The 23,247-nt window shown below is 39.3% G+C and overlaps 1 protein-coding gene across 1 annotated transcript in view; it reads right to left on the reverse strand.

Annotated features, from left to right (window-relative positions):
- Positions 1-866: 866 nt before the first annotated feature.
- Positions 867-23,247, reverse strand: part of LOC136435722 (uncharacterized) — a 32,683-nt gene continuing 10,302 nt past the window's right edge. Inside the window, exons 3-20 of the mRNA XM_066429405.1 lie at positions 22,650-22,808; positions 18,345-18,409; positions 18,074-18,104; positions 16,729-16,880; positions 14,582-14,738; positions 12,226-12,313; positions 12,037-12,087; positions 11,761-11,819; positions 11,479-11,550; positions 11,020-11,088; positions 9,445-9,605; positions 8,080-8,188; positions 7,310-7,450; positions 6,772-6,871; positions 6,034-6,206; positions 4,789-4,974; positions 3,961-4,058; positions 867-2,847 (exon numbers count right to left, since the gene is read on the reverse strand). Coding sequence (XP_066285502.1) covers positions 2,811-2,847; positions 3,961-4,058; positions 4,789-4,974; positions 6,034-6,206; positions 6,772-6,871; positions 7,310-7,450; positions 8,080-8,188; positions 9,445-9,605; positions 11,020-11,088; positions 11,479-11,550; positions 11,761-11,819; positions 12,037-12,087; positions 12,226-12,313; positions 14,582-14,738; positions 16,729-16,880; positions 18,074-18,104; positions 18,345-18,409; positions 22,650-22,808 — 1,908 coding nt within the window. The 3' untranslated portion in view covers positions 867-2,810. The remainder of the gene's footprint in view (positions 2,848-3,960; positions 4,059-4,788; positions 4,975-6,033; positions 6,207-6,771; positions 6,872-7,309; positions 7,451-8,079; positions 8,189-9,444; positions 9,606-11,019; positions 11,089-11,478; positions 11,551-11,760; positions 11,820-12,036; positions 12,088-12,225; positions 12,314-14,581; positions 14,739-16,728; positions 16,881-18,073; positions 18,105-18,344; positions 18,410-22,649; positions 22,809-23,247) is intronic.

Raw genomic sequence — 23,247 nt, forward strand, 5'->3', positions numbered from 1 at the left:
ATACCTGGGCTGCAAAAACGTTTGATACAGGTGTTCCGGGACCGGGTGATAAGTTTCGTTATCACTGATCACACAGGGTTCTACTTTTATCACGCGGGCTTTCATAGAATGTTTAGAATGCATTTCGAGTGCGCTGGTTGCGCCGCTGTCGAAAATTCGAATACTGGATTCGGAGGTTGAAATTGATGTTGCTACAATTTTTCTGTTCGAGGAGAAAAGACCCTCTCAACCTCTGGCGCATTTCACATTGAAACATGTGTTTCTGAGGTTCGTTCTTTAAGATACTCTCTGTTTCGAAACCATCTTACAAAATTAGTCCGTCCCCGTCGATCTCCCCATTATTACTGTGGTCCCCGCTACTCCGGCGCCCTTCTCGCCCGATTTCGCATCGGCACGTACAACTTAAATTACAGTCTTTTTAAGCGAAGTTTAGCCCCCAGTTCTGCATGTTTGTAGTTGTGGATGCCCATGTGAATCCGTCCTGCATTATATGTTGAATTGTCCCTCTTACACTGACCAAAGGTCCAAACTCTTCAAAACTTTTACACAGGAACCGGAAAGCACGTTCTCCTTTCCAGGACCATCTGTACACGTGTGACAGACCCTGGAGCCAGTAGGGTCTACTCTCCAAGCAGAGGACGGGTTCCGGCAGGTTTTTTTACGTGTTTTTAGGCGTTTTTGTCGGGCTTTCTACTTTTTCACTTTATAGAGAAAAAAATAAATGAAAGTAGAAAGCCCGGCAAGAACGCCTATTATAAAACACGTAAAAAACCTGCCGGAACCCGTCCTCTGCTTGGAGAGTAAGTAGGGTCTGGTAGCTCTCGTTAGGCAGTACAAAAGAATCACAAAAGACTCGCACACGCATATTCAGTGAAATAGGACGGTTTATTGGGACGCTGTGGAGGAGCGTGTATAAAACCTGGTTCACCCAGTTCCTTCCTTTAGGCCATGTTGATTTGATTATATGGATGACATCTGCGCGCGCATCAATTTTCTTCAATTTCCACCCAAAAAGCTTTCTACCACTGACTGTAAAGTGAAAAGCAGCTATAAAATGATATATAAATAATATATATGCCGAATAGATTACAAAAACATATTTCGGGAAACCGATACTAATGTCTACAGAACGCCAAACTCAAAGAAGAAGATGTGAAAAACCAAAAATGAAGAATCCATTCCTTGGTATTCGATTCTCAGTCTCTTTAGTCATTTCTTCACCCTTCCTGACCACGTAGATAAGGAAGGCAACTTTTGTTTTTGGAAAACTTTTTTTTTTCATTCACACGCTCGCATCCGTTTTGGAGTTCCCAGAGGATGTCATCCATATAATCAAACCAACATGGCCTTAGTCACTGACGGAAGAAAGGGGATGACGTCTGTTCCAAAATTTTATCCAGTTGCTTGAGTAACTATTTTTACTATATAGTGCACTCATACTGCACTGTACATGTATAGAACTTAAGGCTGATTAGAATACAAGCATTGTGTTCTTGCAACTTCAAGTAGCAACGTGGCATATTGTCACAATATTTAAAACCTTTTACATCTATACAGTTGCAAAGGCACTTCACACATTGGTCTGAGTTGTTGCTATAATTTTTCAAAGTTCCATGATTATATATAACATTCACAGTATAAAATATTCAATATTCTCTGGTGTACTTGCAATTTTGAGTTAAGGCATTTTAATTGATATTTCTTTTGTACAAGGTCTGGATTAAATCACAGTCTTTACAATTGTTTGCAAACCTATCAAATTTACAATATTCAATATACTTGAGTCCATCATAGTGTCAATAGCTGGAATGGATAGAAAGATTAAAAAATTGAAAGATGATAACTTGGACCACATTATCACAATGATAATTGTTTCTCTAATAGATGTTTTCTATACATGGATAATTATACACTACCAAAAATCGTTTTTCTTATATTTCTTGTTTTTCCTTTTACAAAGAAAATGTTTCTGTCAGCAAGAATTTTTTATGTATACAAGAATCCCTGTTTTAAGCACAAACAAGAATCCCTGTTTTAAGCACAAACAAGAATTGCATCTAAGAATTTTTTTCTTAAGTTAACTTAAACCAAGAAAGTTCAAGAAAATAATTCTAGTAGAATCAAACTTTCAAGAAAAAATAACTTATGGGAAGAATCTGTAAGAATACAAATTTGACGAAACAAAAAACAAATCTTATATTAAGCCAGAGAAAGCACATTTTCTTATTTTGCTAGCAAATTCTTATCGAAAAACGGCGTGCTAGAAATATTTTCTTAAAACAAGTTAAATTCAGAACAAAAAAGAATAAAATTCTTTGTGTAAGAATTGACAAAGGCAAGACTTCCCAGAAGGTTTCTTGAATTTTCTTGTTTTTCCTTTGTATAAGAAAATCTTTCTCAACATAAGAAAACAAGAAAAATAATAAAGAATAAGAAAAGATTTTTGGTAGTGTATAACCAGGCTAATTTGATTGGTCTCTTTTGTTGCTCTTAAACTATTTGAGATAAGACTGAATGAGAAGTTGAACTTTGAACCACACAGGAGCACTGTGTAGTATAATCAGACAGAGAGAAATCTTAAGTTTTGGAGACTTTATCATGTAGATTCATCAGTTTTGTTCTAAAGTTGTTCTAGAATTCATTCTGTCTGATAAAATAATTCACAATCAGCAATCAATAAGTTCCACTAAAATCAACCTCTGTAAATATTTACTTACCACATCAAATTTGGTAAGATTTATCTCACTGACAGGTAAAATCATTTATTTCATTTCTTCTCTAGTTTTGAGGCCGTCCTTCCAGAATATGTGTTACAACACAGTAGCGTTCATCATGGCGGCCACCCATCTATAAAATGAACAAACAAATAACAACAAATCAGTTTTGTGTCTCTTCTGCAACATTATGTTTGGTAGCAAACTTTTTTTTTTAACAAGTACAATATGTTTGGGACCTTTGTTTGTGTATTGGTACCAGATAGAATTTCAAGGTGTGGCAACATGCAAATTGAGTATGTTTGTGATTAACTGTTTCTTACCTATTTTCAGGGAAGATACGTATACATTGCCAGTACCTTTATTTCTTTTTTCTACTTACATGTAGATTATGAAGAATTAGTCATTAAAAGACAATGAGTAGTGTAACAGTTACTGTACTATCATGTTAAATTTCTGCAACAAAGATCATTTTTAGACCACACCACAGTATGAAAAAATTTGAAAGAATACAATTATTTCCTCGATGCATTGCAATCCTGTGTTTGCTGTTCTTTGTTTCAATCGTTGATACAAATTGCTAAAAATTAGTTTACATTTTACTGATGTGATATGATGATTGTACTGTCACGATGTGCATTTTGAGATTGTGAGCATTGACATTGTACACTTTTGAAAGGTGTTTGAATAACAAACAAATGGAGTGTATTAAAGTTTGGGGATAATTTGTATAGCAATAGAGTCGAAGAAAAGGGAATAGAAACCGTTCTGTATCTAAATATAACACACATTTACCATAATGTGATAATATCTCAGGTTGCATCATTCCAATCAGATATTTAGAAGTTATATTCTAAAATGATATATACATGTACAACATAATGCTGTCAATACACCAAGAAGGATTGTGAACAAGAATATTTGCTTGATTTGTGGAGTGTGCTTTTTTTTTTTGCACCTTCTTTGATTATGCCTGGTGAAATTTGTTTCCCATATTTTCCCTCACCCTAGCTTTTCTGGTCTGCCAAATACAAATGTCTGTAATTGCAACATTTACATGAGTTTTTCGTTACATCATGTTTTTCAAATAAAAGAGAAACTTTTTACTCCAATTTTCCCTCCTTTGCTTGTCTATCCTACATACATGTAAATTATGTAACAGCAATATATGAAGTTAAGCATATATGAAGATATATGAAATAAGCTAATAGCGTGTTTTTTTCAAATGAAGAACTTGGTTTCTCACTTCTTACTGGCTGCCTTGTCGTCAGTGCGGAAGTAGACGTCAGGACGCCCCTGATGGGCCAACTTGAAGATCTGATCTGGGGGCGTGTCTTCTTGGGCCTGGAAGGGGAGAGAAAGAAATGAGATTGAAAAGAACCTATAACAGTCTGAATCTAACAGATTATAGATTTTGCAATCTGAAATACAGTACTTTTTAAACTTGGCCTAACACGCTAGTTTTTTAATAACAGTTTATTAGTCAAGCTGGGAAATTAACAGGCTTTTATTGATACTAATTACAATGTCATGTCGTTTTGAAATATACTCAATCTTTTTGTTAGACATTTCATTTGGTTCTGAACCGTAATATAGCTAGCACACCCTAACATGAGATGATATATGAGTTCTATGCTATTTAACGCGTCCACAAATAATAAGTACAGTCAAACTTGTTCTAGTGACCGCCCTCAGCATATGGACCACCTGGCCTCTGTGGCCACATTTTGGTAGTCCCTATTTTTGGTTGATTATTTTTCTAAATTTAGCATAACAGAAAATTCCTGTCCATAGTTGCCACCTGTCCCTTCAGCAATCACCATGGACAGGTTTGGCTGTATAATACAGTAAATGCAGAAATGTTCGCAGTGGTTTTATGTTCGCGGTTTTTGCGTGACCGTTTCACTGCGAACTTAAAACCACCCCAAACATTTTTGTCCAATACTGTAGCAGTATGTGACCATAGGGCTGCCGCAAACTTAAAACCACTCCAAACACTCCATTTTCGCTTTAGCGCCAAATGAAAACCATGCAAACTTAAATACATTTACAGTATTCAAATGCTTCAGCGTACCTCTGTGAAGGTCGTGACAGTGAACCCCAGGAGAGGGAGACTCTCGAGTGCTGCCACGTCCTCGCTGGCCTTGTAGGTGTACAGGACCTTGTCTTTCAGCACAAACCACAGCTTCCTCCAGCCTTCACGCTTTGTCTTCCTCTGTAGATATCCGCTCATGTCCGAGTTCACGTTGTTAGCTGTCACCTGGTAAATGCAACTTATGGTTAGGAAACAAAGCGAACATTGCACACTTGTAAGATTGTTACTACAGAATTTTCCATCTTCTCAGTCTTCCTTTGTATGGGTTACCACATGTTTGTCTAATAAAAAGGTTGTTAGCTGTTAACGTTTAAATGACCCAGGCATCTTGATAAGACGCATAGGGGTGGCAACTATCTCCATTTCTATAGCCCTTGGGCCACACACTTGTGCAAGACACTTCAACAGGGGGCTGGTCCGCTGGTAGAGATGTGTGCTTACTCACTAAGCTGTCATCAAAATGAAATCTAGTACGTAAATACATGTCCTTGACCAAAGACAACAAAAATAACTTTAAGCAACCTCCTTGCTTTAAGGCAGCATTGAGGCTGCATTTTGCTGTACTATGGATGTGAGCTAGGGGTGGGTACCGGTACATAAAATTCAGGTCCGGTCCAGGTCCAGGTCCAGAGGGTCAGGTCCAGGTCCGGACCTGTACCTGTACCTGTACCTGTACCTGTACCTGTACCTGTACCTGATTATAGTAGTGTCGCAGCACATCATATTTCGGAGAGCAAGACACAAGTAAAAGTCTCCAAACGTCATGTCTGGAACAATATTATTTCTTAGGTTTGCACATCCTTTAAGTGTTTCTAGATATGATTCACAGCTAACGTTTTCGAAAACGACTTGTTGAATCTGCTGTTTTGTATTTTCTTAGACCCATATGTGGCCGCCTGCTGGTAGCCTGGTACTATGAATTTTCTAATCGGTCCATAGGCCGGTCCACTGGTTTTTTACGGACCGTTTTTTTTGGACCGGTCCATTAAGAAATACCGGTTTTGTACCGGTACAAGGTACCAGTACCCACCCCTAATGTGAACAGTTGGCAAAAAAACTTCTGTATGTGCTGGGCATTTTGCCCATCTTGTAATGTAATGTGAATTCCTGGATCCTGCATCGCAATTCAGCATTTGTTCATTCACCAGTTCATTTCTTCACTCATTCACTTGTGGCCTGGCAAATATGATGGGTGGTTGTGAAAAAACCTATATGTGTATGCACCTCTTTTAACACAGATGGGATGGACTTCTTTGCTTTCCTTGCTGTCTTCTTGAAGCTCTTGAAGCGGGCTTGGATAGTTGCTCGACTCAACCTGAAACCTCCCCTCTGCTTGTCTGCAGTTGCCTTATCTGGACTGTTAGCTGCATTGCTCCCATCTTCATCAGCCTGAAACTCTGGTAAAGCAAAAACAGACAGAAAAGTTTGTCAGGATTGGTCTAGTTTAAATTGTTGCCAAAAAGTAGCATCAAGAACAACAACTTCAGGTATCTGCCAACAATTTGATAGAATTTATACTAGTACTGTCATACATAATAAAACTGGTAAATGTTTGATAACTTTCCTTATTTGACAGGGTGGCATCAGATATGAGTGGGTAGGCAAGGGTATTCCTGGCATTCCTATCTAGACTTTTCCTAATGGGAAAAGCACTTTAAGTTTAACAAGAATGTATGCTATAGAAAATACAGAAAACATTGTGTTCAATACGGGTGTTCCGGACCGTGTGATAATTTTCCGTATCACATGGGGTTCCAAGTCGTATCACACGGGCTTCCATAGAAAATTTAGAATGCATTTCCAGCGCGCCGGTTGCACTGCCGTCCAAAATTTGACGTACTTGCTAGGAATTGAAAATATCTGGTGTCCTCCTCTAGCAAACAAGATCAGTGCTGCTACAAGAAAGAGAACAGTTGTATACAGCAACCAAGAAGGAAAACGAATGGAGGTTTATAATTATACCTTTTGAGAGTCTTTCGTAACACTCCTCACAGACCCTGACTGCCTTGTAGTCTAGGTACTGCAGCGGAGCCCGGTTAGCTGAACATGTTCCACACACAACCTGAAATCAATCAACGAATCAACCAATCAATCAATCAATCAACAAATTGATCTACCAATCAAGCAAGCAAGCATAAAATGGTACAATGAACTGGCCAATCAACCAAACATTCAAATTTCAATGAATCTATCGTCAAATTAACACCTTGAGCCATTTAAGGGCTATTTTTGAGTGGTCCTTTGGATTATTTTTTGTCATTATTTTTTGTCATGGACCCAAGCGTCTACTGTGACCACAGTCTCTTAAGTGGTCACTACAAAAAGGTTTGACCATGACTTAAGTTGTAGATGTGTGAGATATTTGAAAAGAATATTTTTCTGAATCAAAAGACATAACATATTTACTGTGTTGGCAACTCGACATTGAATTTGGACTAGGCAGCAGTTTCACTAAACAGCGACAATATTCTGATAACCCCCTGAGTACCCTCCAACCAACCTTTCCACAGGCCCTGCAGTGATGCCTCCTCCAAGTGACAGTAAAGTCACAAGTACATCCCATACACATGGTGACTCTAGAGTCAGGGACCCACACCGGAGCCTTGTACCCCAGAACCAAGGAGTTGGACTTGTCTCCTGACTGTTAAGAAAGGAGAAGTGTTGGTTCTTATTCTTAAGGCTGTTAAGGCTACATGAACATAATACTGACAGACTGAGTGTGAAGTCACAGGTACAGCCCATACACATGGTGACTCACGAGAAAAGAAATGAGGGGAAAGATCTAGAATACTGTATTTGTGGAAGGATCCAAAACAGGACTTCCTTAAGCCCCTGTCACAAATAAGAAATTCAGCTCGGCCGACGTGTTGATGAGCTTCAAATGTGCATTTTCGGCCGACGTCCTGTCGATATCGCGGGCTTCGGGCAATTTTTAGAAATAAAAGTTGATCCAAATATTGGCCTTTCACCAGGTTAGTTGATACTGACTTTGTCCATGTCCAAGAGATGGTACCATCTCATGGGGGATTTTTAGTTTTTAGTGTTCAACGGACGTTGCCGGAGATTTTCATTGGAAAATACGGTCGATGCTCAGGCGATTTTAAAATCTGGCGAGCTTCGGGCGATCTACAAAGTCGCATGAATTGTGACGCTGGCTTTACTGTGCCGTCTAGCTTTATACAAGATTGAATTATCCAATGATAACTGCATTGCCATGTTTATGATACAGTAACTAATTCCTTAAAAGGTTTTACATCGGAAAGCACTCACCACAGCATCTACATGTCTGACAAACTCATCAAAGGTACTCCTCTTGGCAGCGTTGTCTCTGATGGCAGCAAGCAGAGCCTGCATCCAGTCATCTCTCTCCTCAGCACAGCTGTGACCAATGAGAAGGCAGGAAACAGCAATGATTTATTTATAGATGTTAGCAATCATCCAAATAATCTCACTCCTCAGGAGAGCTGTGACCAATGAGAAGTCAAGAAATGGCAATTATTATACAGAAATTTGTTTGCAAGTAGCCAAAATCATCTCCTCAAGGGAGCTTTGACAAGAAGTCCGGTAACAGTCTGCAGCGATTCACTGTACTTTCACCACTTTGAGAGCAACAGGCCCAACCAGGCCCAACCTAAGGGCCAATTTCACAGCATACATTTTGTACTTGCATGACCATGTACATGTATAGACCCTAAATCTGGTATGCTTAACAGACTAGGACACTTTATGGTTACATACTAGACAAAGCACATCTTTATGACCAACAATTGCTCTCTCAATTGCTCTCAATTTGAAGGGTTTTTCAAAGGGCCAATTACAATTTTTTTACAGGCATTGTCAGGAATCATTAAAGCTCCTCAGTCAAAAGTTAGGGAGTCTGCCACATCCAGTAACTGTTGATCCAGAGTGATACTATATCACTTTTTGAATGTATGTTCAAAATATTTTGATGTTACAGTACGTAATTCACTATACACAGCTTGTATACCAGAATTTATATCAATGGACTTAAATAGCAAATTTAAGTACATATTTGACAAGTAACAATCCCTGCATGGTATACATAGGAAAATATATCGAAGAATGTCTAGACATCAGAAATTCTTCCAATGATTGTAAAAGCTTAATATGATATCATACTTTATCATTTTATGTCATACCTGGGCCGCGAAAACGTTCAATACGGGTGTTCATGACTGTGTGATAATTTTCCTTATCACACGGGGTTTTAAGTTGTATCACACGGGCTTCCATAGAAAATTTAGAATGCATTTCGTTGCACCGCCGTCCAAAATTTGAATACCGAATTCAGAGGTTGGAATCAATGTTGTTACAGTTTTTTGTCCGAGAACACAAAACTCCCTCAACTTCTGGCGCATTCCGCATTGAAATGTGTATTTTCTGGGGTGGGTATGACATAAATAAAATACAACACGGTGTATTCCGCATCACCCTCTGTCCCAGCCCTCCCGCGGGTCGGGCTGCCACCTCGGGTGATACGGAATACCCCGTGTTGTATTCTATATGTATACCAGGTAGATTACATAGAAAACGTAGATGTCATACCTTGTACCTTGTACAATTGTTCTGCAATTAAGTTATATTTTATAATCATAAAATCTGGTAGCATCCTACCTGGCTGAAAGAGTGAAGGACCGCTGCACACTGATGATGCTGAGCTCGTTGAGGAAGTCCTGTACAGGTTTCATCACCTTCATCCCTGCCAGCTGCAGCATGTTGTTCAGCTTGTACATCCCACCTTGGATGGGAGTACAGTACAGCAGGGCATCGCTCATCTGGGAAAGTTTGTTTGTTTGTTTGTTTGTTTGTTTGTTTGTTTGTTTGTTTGTATTGCATACCCGGTAAACCGCCTCATGGCGTAACACATGTACACCAGGTTAGTACTGAAGAGTACAAACTGCATATCCGGACAGATTTATATATATCCACACACACCAGGAAGGACCCCTACTCTTTTCGATAAGTGTGTTGGGTTCTTTAACGTGCTTGAAGTGTGGCTCTCCTCAAACACGGGACCTCCATTTAACGTCCTATCCGAGGGACGTCCCTAACCGAAGCTAGGTACTCATTTTCACCATTTTCACAAGGGCACAACGTCAACAGGACAAATCAGGGAACCCCGAATTCAAACCCGGTATATATCTCTGGGTTCTGGGGCCAGACACCCTGCCACTATACGCCACCGCAACGCCACTTATTGTCTAGGAGTAGTTGCTTAAGGACCTTAAAGTTTACTGCTAGCTTTGAAACAAATTTATTTTGTCCTATGAAGATATTCAACCAAAGAAGAGAAAACACACACATACAAAAACACACACACAAAAACTTTAAATTGTTGTATGAAAAACCAATTGACTGACATTGTCTTAAGGGAGCACACCCCAGTTTATTCGGGGGCTGCGCACCCTCAAGTCTAGGTACTGCCTCTTCCAGGGAATTATTCCGAAGTAAATCAACTGTGTATGGGATGAAAGCCTTAATCCCTTCTGCTACAAGTCCAACTGAGTTTTGTTTCTTCAACCTCTCTAATTTTGGTAAATCATAAGAAAAAATCATAACTTTCACATCAAAAACAATGCAAAAAATTTGGCATTTTTGCCTAAAATAATACTTGTAGAAAAAAAAATTTGCAGCAGTAGCGACTGATGTTGTCAGAAAGTGGAAAACCTAGTGTATAATGGAGCTAATTTTAAAGAAATTCTAGTACTTCAATTTCTTTAATCATCCACGGCGTGAGGCATGTCAACATCACCCACAGAACGCAACAAAGGTCAATCTCGGGCCAAGGGACATTTCACTATCAACCTGGATGGATATCACCTAAAACACACCAATTCATACACTTTTCAGCCATGATAGTATCTAAAATCAGTTCAAAGCACATTATGAGAAATGTGAACTCAAACCCTGCCCTTCAAAACCCTTTCGTCACTTTTTTGTCGCGCACTACATCGGACCCCGGTCGCGGAAGAACTGGGGTGTGCACCATTAAGAGCAGTTGCCATGGAAATAGCTGAGTTGTTTTCATAGTGACTAAGGACTGAATTTCCATGCTCCTATTGGTCACCCAGCTTAAAAGCATTTTGCCATTAAGTTTTGAACAGAAATACAAGGAGGGCTCAGACAAATGTTGGAAAGAAAGGCTTTGTGTTACACTGTACATAGATAGAGGAGAGACAAGAGACCTACCAGAAAGAACATCCTTGGCTGCATCTCCTTCCTGGACAGCTTCTTCAGCATTCCTTCCTTCAGTAGTTTCTATGGTAATGGACAGGGGTTAGCAACACTTCTCTTCAGGAATTTCTTCCTCAGTCCATGCAATCAAAAACTTCCAAACACAATCATGTATTCTATCTGACTTTAATTTTTTTTTTGTTTTCCATGTTTACGAGCCCAATCACTATGGTACACATTTATGTACAACTACATGTAGATGGAGAGGCAAAAGAAAGGCAGTGATTTTTTGTCTTTTCCAAGGTGTACACATATCTGTTCAAAATTCATGTAAATTCTAAAACGGTTCCAAACACCTTACGTTAGTGAAATGTTTTTGTAATGATTGCAGGAAACAGAAAAGCTAGTGGTGTACACTTTAGAGGATAATTCTAAAGGATAACTGATTAGAAGTAAATGGCAAAACTGCCTTACCCTGCCTGGCTTGACGATCTCATGCTGGCCAATCAGGCTGTGCTGGATCCGTAGCAGTTTCTCAAAATTATCCTGTGGGGAGGGGGGCAGTGTGATTAAAAGTGTGTATATATACATTGTACCGTGAGTAAGACAGAGAGTAGAGCCCAAAGATAAGATAGAATTGACAAGTTTTGAAGAAAGATATTGTCCAAAGAACAAATTAAATTACATGACATACGATCAACGCATTTAATTTTCTATGTTGCAATGAAGGATTTTTCATATTCCAGTTAAACTCACCCCTTGTTTCATGCCTTCATTGGCATGGTCAGCTACCTCACTAACTATGGATAAGGCCACTGCAAACAGAAGGAAAGTTGAATGTTAAAAAAGACTCTGCAACAAAAATCTGATATAAGACAGTATAGATTATATGTTTTCAATTTTCAAATATAAAGTTTGCTTCGGTAACAATGCGACCCAAAAAAAACTAATTGATCAATAAATGCACCACGAATGATCTACATGACACGTAAACTTTACATTTTTGTACATTCAAGAATACAGAAAATGTACCTTTTGTATCCTTGTAATCGGGTGACTCTTCTGTCAGGTGTTTTAGGTAGTCTGAAAAACAGTAGCATGAAAAACTTACCAGACTGTATACCTGTTACAGTTATCTAACAGTTTGATACAATTTTTATTCATAATGTGCTTAAGGAGTGTCATCATAAAACTAGCTAAAGAAAGAATATGTGGAGTTACCATCCAGTAGCATCTTGTATTGAGGGATCCTCTGGATGGGTTTCAGCATGTAGTGCTTGACAGCCAGGTTTGCACATCTGGGGCTCATCTGTACAGGTGGAACAAGAGCTACAGGTGATGCAAGGCTCAAAATACTGGGGGCATGTGCACCTTTGTGCACCCAAAATTGGATATGTGTACCTAATTTTTGACTGTGGGTGCACTGGTGCTCCTATATATTTTTTACACTATACAGGAAAGTACAGAATATTCTTGAAATGTAAGTACAGTCAAACCTGTCTATAGCGGTCACTCAAGGGACTGGCCAAAACTGGCCGCTAAGGACAGGTGGCCGCTATGGAGAAAATGTTGATTAATTGACCACGAGTGACACATGTTTTCAGTACCCACTGAGATACATTTATTCACCGTACAGTACACATGTAAACAGGTAAGGCACATTTTAGAAGTTCGATTGTTGTTCTTTTACTCCTAGTTAGTTAAGAACAAAATACATGTTGCTCAGTTGTCACTTACTGTTCGTTTTCGACTGTTTTCAAACATAAAATCGTGGCGACAATTTTCCTCTTGATGCGTTGGTTCGGTTCCCGCGTGGCTTGTGTTGATCAGCATCTACCATTATGCTAATAGGGTACTCAGAAGAAGGTCGCTCTTTTGAGGGCTTTTTGTCTTTTCAGAAAATTGCAACAGCCCAAATTTTACATCATAGTAATATTATCCACATTCATTTTGAAGCTTTTGGTTTAGTAATTATCCTCAGTGGTACTTTGCAGCAAAATAAATTTAGTATATTATACCTCCGTAACAGTGGTGTCTTCCGTTGACCTTTATGCTGCTACCAATCCAGTTTGTATCAGCGCCATTTTGAAAATTGCGTGAAACACGTTTTGAGCACAATATTTGAATGAATTCCCGGTGAAAACGGAAATAGGGCCGGCATTCAAACATTTCGCGAACTTACCGCATCAGGTACATGTGTGGGTTGTATTTTCCAAAAAGCTGTCGTAATATTTGTCCAGTCGAAATGCACAGAAATGGTCAATTTTACCTCGATGTACAAACGCTTGCCATGTGAAGAAAATTATTCTTGACTTCGCGTCAACCTCCTTGGTCAAACCATGGATTTTCTAACAAAGATAAAACATTCTGGTTTTCTTTATTATGATCCTATCCAGTTGAGTCCATATAAATTTGCTAACTGCGTGAAAAAATTAAGATTTTGAACCCGGCGTGCGGTGGCGATGCGGCTTCTACCGGCGTGCCGTGACCGTTATCGGCAGTGTTACTGTACTCGCGGGACCGAAAATCGTCTGGCCGCGACCGCGTTGGACAGGTGGCCGCTATAGCCTAATTCTTAATGCTTATGTCAATGGGAAAAATCCAAGGGACCGACAAAAAGTGACCACTATGGGCAGGTGGCCGCTATGCAAAGGTGACCGCTAATACAGGTTTGACTGTATCAGAAAAAGCAATATAACCTTTTGCTGTATTTTATTGAATGTGTACTTGTTTGAAATTTTGAAGTTATATATTTTGTAGCTATAGAATCACTGGTTGAAGTTTGTACGAGAGGCAGTAGCGTTAAACTTTTCAATTATGTTTTGCAGACATTTCATGTGGTGCACCCAAAATTCTTTCTGTGCACCTAATTTTTGGGGTTGGGTGCACCAGTGCACCTATCTCCAAAAATGAATTTCGAGCCCTGTGATGTCACTGTTTTTAAGTTAAGGCTGTCACTGTCTATTCAATCAACAATTCTATGGCGTATTGCAATTTTTTTTTAAATACTAGTAGTAGGAAAATGGATACTAATGTCATACAATGCCTCTATTCCTATCATAAAACGTACTGATCAGACATCTTGTCATAAACTTCACAAATTATTTCAGGCCCTGAGCAAAGTTCTCTCAAGTTTTGCAAGAAAATGTGAAAGAACAAAATAAATAATTCAGTTTTGTATACCATGTTCTGTAAGTTCTGTCATTTGCAAAACTTTCCTGACCACTTAGATTTTATAATGAAGGCAACATTTTTCTATTTTTCTATTTTGTTTTTACACTTAGATTTTATAATGAAGGCAACATTTTCTTATTTTTTTATTTGCAATCTTACATCAATTATGAGGTTCCCAACGGATGTCATCATGTCAAAATGTCATCATCCATATGATCAAATCAGTGTAGCCAAATTAACAATCAATACTTATTCAACATTCAACCTTTATCCTACTGAGGCATTCTAGCACCAAATCATGGTACAAGTTAGTAGGGAAAGGGTTAATATGACGAGAATTGAGTTATTGTACCAGTCTGAGAAGGCCTTTTAAGATTTTAAACTACACCACTTTTCCCCTTACTTGGAATTCCTTGACTGTTGCTGCAAACTTGGGCAGACGTCTACAAGCCTCGTCCAGAGCAGAGGTGGACTTCTCAAAGTCCCTGATGTAGGTGGTGTACAGCTTCAGGTACGGCCCCTTCTTCACTATCACATCCGCTATACGGGGGTCCTGCTCCCTGTTGGTCAGAAAAAATGTTACAAAATGAAACTAGGCAGTAATCAAGTCAGTATACTAGTAAGCCGAGGGTCGTCGGGGGAAAGCTGCGTTTGCGGTTTTAATCTCCAACCCCCCTCTTGTTGTGTAAGTTTATTGTTTTAAATTGTCTGTCTTTTATGTCCTTATTTTATTTTGATGTGTCAAGTTGGCAGGAGTGGGTTAGTGGGAGCTCGTGGACGTATAACCTGTCGTGGGTAGCTTGACACATCCTTTTTCTATCGTCCTTCCTATGTCTGAGTGTAAGTAACGTTGGAAAGTTGGGAAAAAAATCAAAATAGTTATATATAATAAATAATATTATTAAGTACTTGTGTGTCTTGTCTTGTCTAGTCTTCTTTCTTTGCTTATATTATACCTCAATTAAAAACGGGACACCTAACTTCTGCTTGGAGAGCAGATGATTGACCCCAGCTTCTATATCACAGGTGCCACCTGCGACTGCATTGTAGCAGGATATCTAAAACAACTCATCCTCTGCTTGGAGTGGCTGACCACTTGCAAGATTAACGGCATGTAAGCTTACAGGCACCAGGTGTGGACTGAACCACACCTTCAAGATGGGTGTTGTTCTATAATATTACGTTAACTGAAATACTGCTACGGTGCCCAAAATCAACTTGTATCATCTCACACATACTAGCAGATGACATGCCAAAGTACACACAAATGCATCAAACTTAAGGGAACTTGAGTTATAGTGGCGAACACACAGATACAACCAATCGCAATACCCGTGTAGCAGGTGAACCTCCTTCACGGAGGTAACAGCAACTCTGTTTGCCTGGTTTGCAGACCTTGTTTACATGGGCCATCATATATCCTCTGTAACTAGCAACACTACTTAGTGTCAAGTCCCAATTTCCAACCCCATCTTATATAATTACACACTTCCTGCTTGGTAACAGACCTATCATCACTAAATAAATCATTCATAACAGTGCTTATTAATATATACAATTGAATATTGTCTCAAAACCAGGAAACAAACCAAGAAAATCAACTAAGAGCACTAAAAACATTTCTTGGTAGACCTACACTTCAGCTACATTGACATACACTGAAATTAGTGAAATCACTATGTTTTGTTGCTGTGACACTATCTTCCTTGAAATAAAAACCTTTTGATTGAAATGAAAGTAAAGATCAGACAAGGGAGTAGGCTCAGTAAAAAGTGAGGGGTTGTTTAAGCCCCAGTCACAAATAAGAAATTCAGCTCTGCTGACATGTTCAGTGTTCTCACCAGAAATTTTTCACAGCATAGGGGTCAGGTACAGAAGGCCAACTTTAGCGGTGCAAGCCACACGTGGAGTGCTGAAGACATGACCAGAGTAGGGAGTCCGGCATGTTCCCCCGGAAAATTTGTAAATTCATGACCCAATGAGACATTATTTTATGCATTTTGAGGGATAAATTTTGCGAAGTAGAGTTTTTCCTCTGTCACAGCCTCATTCTAAAGCCAAATGAACTTTTTATAAGATTTATGAAGGGTCACAAGGTTTTTCCCAGAAAGAAACACCCATATGCTGGTTGAAACACAGCATAGGGGTCCAGATCACAGCATAGGGGGTCCAAATCACAGCATAGGGGGCCCCTATGCTGAAAAGGTCTGGCGAGAACACTGATGTTGGCAAGCTTCAAATGTGCATATTCGGCCGAAGTAGGGCCGACGTCCTGTCGATATCGCGGGCTTCGGGCGATTTGTAGAAATCAAAGTTGATCCAAATATTGGCCTTTTACCAGGTTAGTCGATTCTGATTATGTCAATGTCCAAGAGATGGTACCATCTCATAGGCGATTTTTAGTTTTAAGTGTTCAACGGATGTCACCCAAGATTTTCATTGGAAAATACGGTCGGCACTCGGGGGATTTTGAAATTCGGCGAGCGTCGGGCGATCAAAAAATTCGGCCGATGCTTGCATGAATTGTGACGCCGGCTTAATTTTTTTTACCAGTTTTCCACCCTCGCCTTGAAGTCCTTGAGGAGACTCTGGTTGAACTGCTGCAGCTGTGGCAGGTACAGCAGGATCTGGGTCATGCTGGCCTCGTCGATTATGGCCTGGCCTGACGATTCACCTGCCGAGTCCACAGCCGATCTGAAGTCCTGGAGGGGCAAACAACAAATAAGTCAAGCCATCAAATTGATTACTCAAGGGATTTGGATAAAAAGGTCACAGTACTAGGCAGTAGACAGGACTCTGAATGCTTGGGTTGATGGGGAAATAATCTAAAGTTGAAGTGAAAGTTCTCCCCACACCAGACAGTGCATAAGGCGGCGCCCATCTCCGTTTTAGCAGCCCTGGGCCACACAACTTTGTGCAAGTCACTACAGCAGGGGGCTAGTCCACTGGTAGTGGTGTGTCTTAACTACCATACTCTTTCCCAAATACTGAGTGCTAAGAAGAGAAAGCAGTATATACCATTTTTAGAGTCTTTGGTATGACCCAGCCGTGGATTTAACTCATGACCTACCATATGCAAGGCGAACACTCTACCCACTCGGCCACTGCACCGAAATAATCTAAGGGACAGTTAAAATGTGTCAGGGTGGTCCTTATGCAGAGGTGGTCCAGTATTGGTCTGAGGACTTTGAATGTAATACAGTCAAACTTGTCAATTAAGTGACCACTAAAGGGACTTGAGGGAAATAGTCAGTAAACACTGTCAGGTGGTCACTATAGATAGAATTCTTAATGCTTGTGTCAATGCTTCACTCAGGTGTAAAAGAGTACCTAGCTCATCTATGGTTAGCGACGTCCCTCGGATAGGACGTTAAATGGAGGTCCTGTGTTTGAGGAGAGTCACACCTTGAGCACGTAAAAGAACCCACCACATCTTTCGAAAAAGAGTAGGGGTATGCCCCGGTGCGAGTGGATCAAAAACATTCCGGCCTAAATGGGGTAGGGAATTTCCCGAGCAGCCTTCGTAACCCCTGCTTCTCCTAATGGGTCAGTGAAGTCATGCTTGTCTCGAGCATTGATGTTTCTGACCAAGGGCAAAGAGATGCTGCTACAGTAAAAATTAGTCCAGTACTTTGATGAGTGGCCCCCTACGGCCTTCCACTGAGCTTTAAAAAAAAATGGAACCATCAAAAAGTGGCTGTGGCCAGGTGGTCCTAATGCAGAAGTGGTCCCTAGACAATATGTACAGGTTTGAGGACATTGACTGTACTGGGTACAAATGTGATTGGTGTTATTTAGCAATTTTATCTGCATTTTAAAGACTTTTACTTATGTGCGATTGCTGTTCAGTACCAAGGACAGGCACTTCTGTTGTAAAGTACTGAATAAGGCTTACCTCATTAAGGAGCTTCAAAACATCTACAAACCTGCAACAATAAAAGTTATTGTATTGAAAATAAACTTTTAATAAACAAGGAAATTTTTGTACATAAAATGTACCATCAAAAAGGCATTTGAAACAATAGTCAGTAAAATCATTTTAGCAAAAAATGGTACAAAGAATTATAGTAGAAAACTACATGTATGATGGGCTGAAAGAAAGTCAACTTAGTTTCCAATACTGTCCTAAAATGTTAGACTCAAGCGCTTGGAAAATGAAAACTTACACTTCTTCTGACGACATGATCTCCCGGGCGATGTAGAAAGCTTTGTCTCCTTTCAGTGCTGGTGGCTGGAAATGAGAAGAGGTTATTCTGAACTTTCAAATTTCACAGACCTTTCGAACTTGAACTTAAATGCTAATGAAAACTCTCCCTAACTCCATCCAGCTTGTTTTGAACTAAAATGTGAAGACATATAGCCAAAATAGGAGTGACTTTTTCTTTCTCCCCAAACACTTCACTTAACAATCTTTGAGCTTGAAAGAAGCGGTGTTAGTCCCAATTTCAAAGGAAAGTTTCCTTACCATAATGTGCACACATAACTTTTTTGTATGTATCTATAGGGATTTTCAGTTTGAATCTTATGTTAAACAGAGAAAATGTGATCAAGTATGAAAGTAGAGACGTTGACAAACAGTAAAACAGTAAAGAGTCAACATATTTGTACAAAGTCAAGAATCATTTATTACCGATAGATTGTAGCCCTCACATTTTTCTATCTACTATTCAAAATCATTTTATAAGATAATGAAATGTAGAAACAACAATTTAAGTGAAAGTTTAGATTAGAAGAAAACAAACACTTGAAGTGTAGAGCATCATTGTTTGACATTGTAGAAATCAATGACAGAAAAGAAGAAATACGAGAATAATATACACTAAATTAAAGCAAAATTAGTCATCATACATTTGAAAATAACGAGGCACACAGAAATAAGGCTGGGTCTGCTGTACATGTAGCCATCCCCACACGACCTTAGAGAAAGGTGTGTTTAATAGAAAAATATGATGTATCCTATTGGTTTAGGTGGAACAATATTTTCAAATAAGTAAAATGGTTTGATGAGCCTTGACAGGCCCAGACCTCATTTCTGTGTGGCAATTGCAAAAATTACTAGCAGATATTGATCATATAATTGCACATCTAAGTTAAAATATCAGGAATTCAGACACCACATGCAAATTACCTTCCAATTCAGTACAAATTAAGTACATGATTCACTAACACAGCTCCAGACTTCTGGACAAATTATGTTTAGGATTTATACCGATCAAACCAATTTTCATGCCTCAAAATTAATGATGTTGTGAACTTCAATGATGATCTAAATGCTGCTCGCTGTAATTCTCTAATATTTTAGTTAGAAATAATAGTTAAGTTTACAAATTAAAGCATTAAAGGCAAATCTGGCTAGAGGGTGAGGCTGGGTAGAACTGAAATTAGAATCTAAAGGACATGATCATATTTCTTAAAGGCAACCAAAGCAATTTTAGGGCCAAAAAAATGGAAATAAAAATGCTGAAACCTTTATGGCATTGACATTTACTAACATTGTTTAGCACATTTGCATAACAACTTCATACTTTGAGCATTTTAAAATCGTTCAAAATTGTGCTGTGCGATGATCTCTTCAGTTTTGCTAGCCTACAAAAACTCCGGCCACAATTTTAAGTGAGTTCACAACGTCATATTTTTACATCGTGAACATTGCTATACATTGTAATAAGTGTTGTTTGAACTAATCATGTATAGAAATGTCTTAATAAATTGACTTTCAAAATCTGATTTTCGGGCCCTAATATTGCTTGGGTTTCCTTTAAGTCATTCATCACGAGTAGTATTCCACCACCAGCACAAAAATGCCTGAAAACACAAACAAACCAAAGTCTGCAAATTAGTACAACAGGCCGGATTTAGGGAAAAGAAGGGAGGCAGGCTGTACCTTTGCTAGGAGGCAGTTAGGCAGCTACTTCTAATGGATATACTTGTTGGTTATGCTTAATACACCCTCCTTACAAGCAAACTACTTTTGTTAGGTTTAATTTCATTAATTGGAGCCCCACCGAACAGTCTTTCATCGTACATGTACATGTTACCATATTGCACTATCGGTTAACCCCCTGCAAATTACAATTATGATTATCGAAAATAAATTGATAAACACACATTTTACTCTATCATCGAGGTCTACTGCAACTCTTAGAGTTATTATGATAGCAGTCTTTGTTACCGATGTATTGTTATCATTATCATACGACATAGTTAAGGCAAGAATAATATGGCTTTTGAGACTTGGTCCTATGTACATGTTGAATAAATACTTGTACAATTATAATAAACAGTAGTAAGAAACATGTCACAAATTGACTGTAACATTGATGTAGTCTATCTACAATGCTTTCCTGAGCAAGAAAAGACAGTCTTTCCTTTCATGAACCTTTGTGCATCTAAAAAAGCACTTTCCAGATCTGCTTGGAACATCTTACACAACAATATCTATTTCCTCAGGTACAAAACTCCAAAGCAAGCTCTTCATTCATTCTTCAGGGACAACATAATCTTCACTTATCTACATTGGTTGCAACAATTTTTTTACATTTTTAAATTTGATATCAAGAACTCCATAAATTAACACTATATAATTATGTGGACTTCTCACAAAGAGGGTGTGTTATTGATAGTAAGCAGTTTCACTGAATCTTCAGGGCATCTAGACCTTGTACTTCAAGAGGTGTATACTTGATCACGATGAAAGGTCCATATAGCATGAGAGACTTCTTGAAAGAGGGTGTGCAAATTTATCTGGATTCATTACAGTTTCATCACCCATTTCTCAATCCAATCCTGTTTCTCTGCCTTAAGCCTAGATTTTTCCCTCCTACGCAAAAGTGCTTCCTGCCTCTCTTCCAGGTCGCGACTGGACGACGGCAGGGTCAACGACCGCTCCCGCGCCCCCTCGACCCCTCCGCGACCGTAGGGAGAGAGCGTACGAGACCTCCGTGCGGAGAGAGGCGGCGGTGGCGGGGCAGGCCTACTCGGTCTGGAGGGGGTGACTTTTCCTGAGGGGCTGGCTGAGACCATAGGGAGAGGTGAGTGAGAGGACTTGACCTGCTTTGATAGAGAGAGGAGGAAGGGAGAGATCAGTTTAGACAGACTGACAGACATCAGTGACATTTAAGTTTGTTGGAACAAGATGTACAGTACAGAGAAACCTAATACATAACAAAAAGAATATATAGGCCTGGCTGTGTTCGTGCAAAAGAAAAAAATGTTAACATTTAATAGTCTTCTTCTTTGCTGGCATGGTGGCACCATTTGCTGGCTTTTCTGTCTGTTTGAAGTACAAGAGATTCTAGGAAAATATAGTGTCTTCTGATTATGAGGGAAATTACTTTAATCTACTTTAGTTTGTTTAGTCAGGGCTAGCTTTGGCATGTAGGTGCCACCATACCAACTGAAGGTAATGGTAGATGGAGATGTAAGACACCAACTTCTGTAAGAGACAGCTTATTACAGATTGAAGCACATTCAATCAAAGAAGGAAAATTTCCCTTAGATACCGTATTTTCTCGAATAAAGTACGCACTTTTTTAGATATTTCAAAATTCAAAAGGCATCACAAGTCATTGCCAAAGTCAGGGTGCGTACTTTATTTGAGGTTATTGCCAGGACAAAATTATTTAAGAGGACCTCAAACCCTTGCTCAATCAAGCCAGGAACCCAGCTGCAGTGCAACAATGCATGGCTCAATACCTGCTAATTTGAGAAGTTTGTAACTTGTCGTAGGCAATTCTCAAGTTTGCAGAGATGATGCCGGTGGGGTAAACAAGAGAATCTTTTATGAATCTAAGGAATGGCATTATGTAGAAGTCCTTGATTTAAGTAAAACTACCTGGAGAAAAGAGAAGGAACACCATAAATGTGAATTTATCCTCTTCAAAATGTGTTCAAGATCGGTGGAGGAGGAATGCATACTTTATTTGAGGTTTTTGACTTTACGTTTCAGTTCTGCGAATTTGTCTGGAACTAGCCCGAAATCAGGGTATTTTAATTGGGGTGCGTACTTAAATCGAGAAAATATGGTAAATATATAGCAAATAAAAAAAACAGCACAGAAATATCTCTACTCTTGCCAGCAGGGCTAGGACTAGTCGGAGACAAGCTCTGTTGGACTTTGATGTAAGAGCACTTGCATTTAAGTTCGTATGGTTTTAATTTCGCGGTAGGGAGAAAATGGAGTGTTCATGGTGGTTTTAAGTTCACGTTTGAGATAAAAGTAGACAAAGGGGTGGGAGGGAAAAAATTTTCACAGTGGTCTTAAGTTTGCAGCGAAGAGCTTACCACGAAAATCGCGAACATAAAACCATCGCGAACATTTCTGCATTTACAGTATTGTGGTATCATATGTTGTAATTGAATATGCAAATGTTTGCTGCAAAATGTTCTCGGTGAATACATCTGAGTCTGAAGCATGCATACCTTAAAAACCACTCATCACAGCTCACTCCAACAGTATCAAACTGCCTTACTATGTCTGCCTTGTTCTCCTCCTCCTCATCTTCATCTGAGGAGGATTCCTCCTCCTCCTCCTCAGAGCTGTCGGCCTCATCCCTGGCTCCTGCCGACCCGGACTCTTCAGATGAGACCTGGTTGTTGGAACTGGCCTCACTCACACCGGACAGTCTGGCCTTAGGGAGGAACCAGATACATGGTATGGATTTAGATTCAGAACTTAAACCAGTAGCAATTCATGTCCTGCCTGGGCCGGGATAACTTTCATGATCAATTCGGGTGTTCCAGACCAGTCTATACATGATTGTATTTTATGCTATTGCGTGGGCTTTGTTGTATCACACTGGCTTCCAATTGAATGCTTCGAATGCACTATGTCTGTTGTCGAAAATTTGAATATTGTAATAAATACAGTAAAACCTGTAGTCTGTATTTCGTATATTGTTTGACTTTTGAGTACAGAAAATTTTATGGACTTCTGGTGCATTTTGCATTGAAATGTGTGCTTTTCGGGTGGGTATGCGTATGACATAAATAAGATACAACACAGTATATTCTGCATCACACACAATTTAGGCTGGTACACCATGTTGTATTCTATATGTATATAATCAC

Source organism: Branchiostoma lanceolatum, chromosome 5 (genome assembly GCF_035083965.1).
Source record: "Branchiostoma lanceolatum isolate klBraLanc5 chromosome 5, klBraLanc5.hap2, whole genome shotgun sequence".
Classification (NCBI taxonomy): Eukaryota; Metazoa; Chordata; class Leptocardii; order Amphioxiformes; family Branchiostomatidae; genus Branchiostoma; species Branchiostoma lanceolatum.